This window comes from Cantharellus anzutake, assembly GCF_015039405.1.
Source record: "Cantharellus anzutake strain C23 chromosome Unknown EI90scaffold_7, whole genome shotgun sequence".
Classification (NCBI taxonomy): Eukaryota; Fungi; Basidiomycota; class Agaricomycetes; order Cantharellales; family Hydnaceae; genus Cantharellus; species Cantharellus anzutake.
Window position 1 is genome coordinate 753980 of NW_024066957.1, and position 3325 is coordinate 757304.

At 49.7% G+C, this 3325-nt stretch overlaps 1 protein-coding gene across 1 annotated transcript; it reads right to left on the reverse strand.

The window, feature by feature from the left end:
• Positions 1-1009: 1009 nt before the first annotated feature.
• On the reverse strand, positions 1010-2903 carry EI90DRAFT_3039661 (uncharacterized protein). The gene is made up of 5 exons (XM_039058959.1): positions 2872-2903; positions 2675-2812; positions 2335-2598; positions 2216-2286; positions 1010-2157 (listed from the first exon to the last, which is right to left on the reverse strand). Exons 2-5 carry the CDS (start codon positions 2767-2769, stop codon positions 1223-1225), a joined length of 1365 nt encoding a protein of 454 aa, XP_038920788.1. The 5' UTR covers positions 2770-2812; positions 2872-2903; the 3' UTR covers positions 1010-1222.
• Positions 2904-3325: the final 422 nt, after the last annotated feature.

Here is a 3325-nt window from a genome sequence, read left to right on the forward strand (position 1 = left end):
CAGTCGTCTTTGACCTCCAAATTTCCGGGTTTTGGGACCGATTTTGGACGAGATCGAGATTCATACCACAGTTTCCGCTTTCTTACAGGACTATTCCACGTATTCCTCATCCGGCTGTTCGTTATTCTTTTTCTGAAAGAAATTTCCTATGTGCCTGTTTCAAGCGCCACAATACGTTTTTATTTTTTTTAGTTCACAGTTCAAATCACTTCCCAAATTCAACTTCTCTAATGCGTTTGTTCTACACCCCTCATATGGCAGTAAGTAATATGATATTGGCTAGGGAAGCCGGAGCATATGCATGAGTGGGCATGTGGACGGAGTCTTTCAGCTTGCTCGTTCTGAAACCTATTCTTTGAATATAAACGTCCTCGATAAACATTTTGGAGATGCTCATCTGCTTGTGCGAAGCGCGACACCTCTCCTCTAACGATAAACCGGCTGGATCTTTCTTTGTTTTCAAGCCAGTCTCCGAGTCCGCAGATTTACTTAGACGTCTGATATCATCCTGGTTTCTGGGTTTTTCCCGCGAAATTAACCCGATGGGTCTGCACAATATTCCGGGCTTCCCCCACCCCCGAGTTTTTAAGGGCCTTCCTGGACACAGTTCTGAGCGAGGCGTCTGGGTGACGGTGTCAGACCCCCACCGCCGCGAGATGAGGAGGCCGTTAATTATGAAATTTCGAAACCGGCGCCAAACTTTGGGTGATGATGATGATGATCGTCATCAACATTATGGATAGGTGAATGTTCTGGGAGTGCTGAGTGCATGGTTCGCATCTTCCGTTTTGGTTGTTCGGGTAGTCCATGCATATAACATATATATATAATTGACTAGCGCTCCTATATATGGAGGGATCATATGTGTCGCGATTAATGAAGCATGGGGGGATGTGGACCGGGCTGCGGGAGCCGAGCGGGTTCCTGCAGTATTGCGATATGTAGTGGGAAAGGTAGTCGGCGGCTAGATCTCATGGAGGGTAAAAACTCACTAGCCGCTACCGCAAATTGGATTCGCGATTTCATGTGTGATGATATACAATGATACATGCAGGTACAGTTTCCGGAGGGGAATATATTTAAATTTGCAACTTCCGCAAATTGCAATGCCTCAGGCTTACAAAGACGGGGAAGGTGGTTGGTGAGGGGCTATATCTCGTTACACAAGTACAGACTAAGCCGATACAACAACACAATGCAAATAAATAACGTTCAAAGTCCTTCACCTTCTGGGCACAGCTTTCTCTTCTGGGAACGCTCCAGAGTGGCCTCCAATCACAGCCTCATAACTAGGCGAGGCCTCCTCATCGTCATCGATCAAATCGCCCTCCAGGTCTGCGTTTAGGATTCTCTTCATGTACGACGCGTTTCCATCTTGATCCCCTTTCCCATCACGCAAGGTCTGAATGGAAGTCACACCCAACCCGTCATACCGCTCGTATAATCCCCCCTCGACATCATCAGCGTTCGTGGCGGAAATCTGTTGCCTCTCAAGGGGTAAGGGATCCGAGGAGGCCCTACCGAAGGCAGGCGATGCCGACTTGCGACCGTGGTAAGGGTGCAGAGGCGGGCCCAGAGAATCTCGCGGAGGGATGATTGCATTGTAAGGGCGAGCAATAGGAGCTGCTAGGGGTCCAGGGGGGGTGGGTAGAGGGATCGATACGGTCGTATTTTGCCAATCGCCGTAGAAGGCTTTTGGGGTATGCTGGAGCAGCCTAGGATTGGAAGAAGTAGGAGGTTGGGGTGGAGCTACAGCTGTTTCCATCGATGAACCCCGATGGCTCGAGGATTGTCTTCTAGCGGGGATAACCTTCCCCGTGGAACGTCCGTCTTCATCTTTTTCGAACACCATAGGGCTTCTTGAATCAGGTCTTGCGAATATCGTTTCATCACTGGCTAGATGAAGGGGTAGAGTGAGTCCCGTGATGTGGAATGAGTCTGTCTTCCAGATGCGCTGGTAGACAATGGACTGGCTGGGACTGCCTCGGTACGATGTCGGGGGAGGGGGTGATGCAGTTGATTTGATCCAGAGGAACAGACGGTGCATCGACCCGGTCGTTGTTTGGCGTGCGGGGATAGTGTAAATGACGAATGAGATGTCTGTCAGAGGGCAGGTTATTCGAGCATCGATATTTCGGCAGAGAGTGCGGGTAACGCCTATGGGAATGATCGCATCAAGTGACATCGCAAGACAACGGGGATACCGAAAACTTACCACCAAGTTCGTACTCGAGGGAGATCAGGAACTCGGCGGGGTCACCTTTGTCCCCTTCGACATTTGAGAGCCTGAAGCCTAAGTTAGGGGTAACGCACGGAGGGATGAACACAACTCACTTCGCAATGAATAAGAGAGGGACACCGGAAATGACGGCTGAGTGCACATGCTGTCGTTCCTTGGCGATGTATGGTTGGGCTAGAAAACTGCCTTCCCACCTCAACTTAAAGTTAGGACTTCGCGAAATCCAGAATGATTCCTCGCTGAAAAGGCGGTGCCTGAACAAAGTGGGTTGTTGGTTGTCGGGAGAGATGGTGGAGACGCGAAGCCAAACTCGAAGGCCAAACAAACAGTCGCGGGGAAATCCACTTTTAGGGGTCAAGCTGTTTTTTTTTTTTAAAAAAAAGTAACCTCTAAGTCACCGTTGTATGAGAAAGATGGGAAGGATGGAGGGATCACCATATTTCAAAATCGGCATCCTTGGGGTCGAAACTGAGCTTCAGTTGTAGCGGGTGGCCGACTCGCCTCTCCACTCGACCCGATTTCACGAACATCGAGATCGCGTAGGAATCACGGGCATTGGGGAGTGGATCCACGCTTGAGTGGTGGTGATGAGCACAAGAAGACGTAATTGTCTAAACAATGATTGTACTAACGCGAGGATGAAGATGATCTCTACACCGACGACAATCAATGTGTGCAAGTGAAGCACTCGACCTTTCAACTCTGAGCTCATGATAGGGAGTTGGGGGTTGGGCTGTAGTACAACTGAGGTTGGAAACTCAATATTGTGGAGGTGCCCCTGGGGCCAGGGCAAGTTACCGCCTTTAATAGTCGTTTTACAACTCGAGGCAGTGAATTGATGGAGACGTCGGTCCACAGCCTCCCACTTTGCCATCACCCGGCCGGCAAATCTCTGCGTCGTCAGAAGCGCAAGACCAGCTGTGCATGCTGCTGGCCCAAGTATATGCTTTTTTACTAAGCCTCAGTTCTTCGCACAATCATCTATTGGATGGAGAACTGCATCACCCATCACTATTTGACTTCTGTCACCATTGACGTCAACTCTTACTCCTCGGATAACGAACTTCTTCGACACCAGTGTTCTCC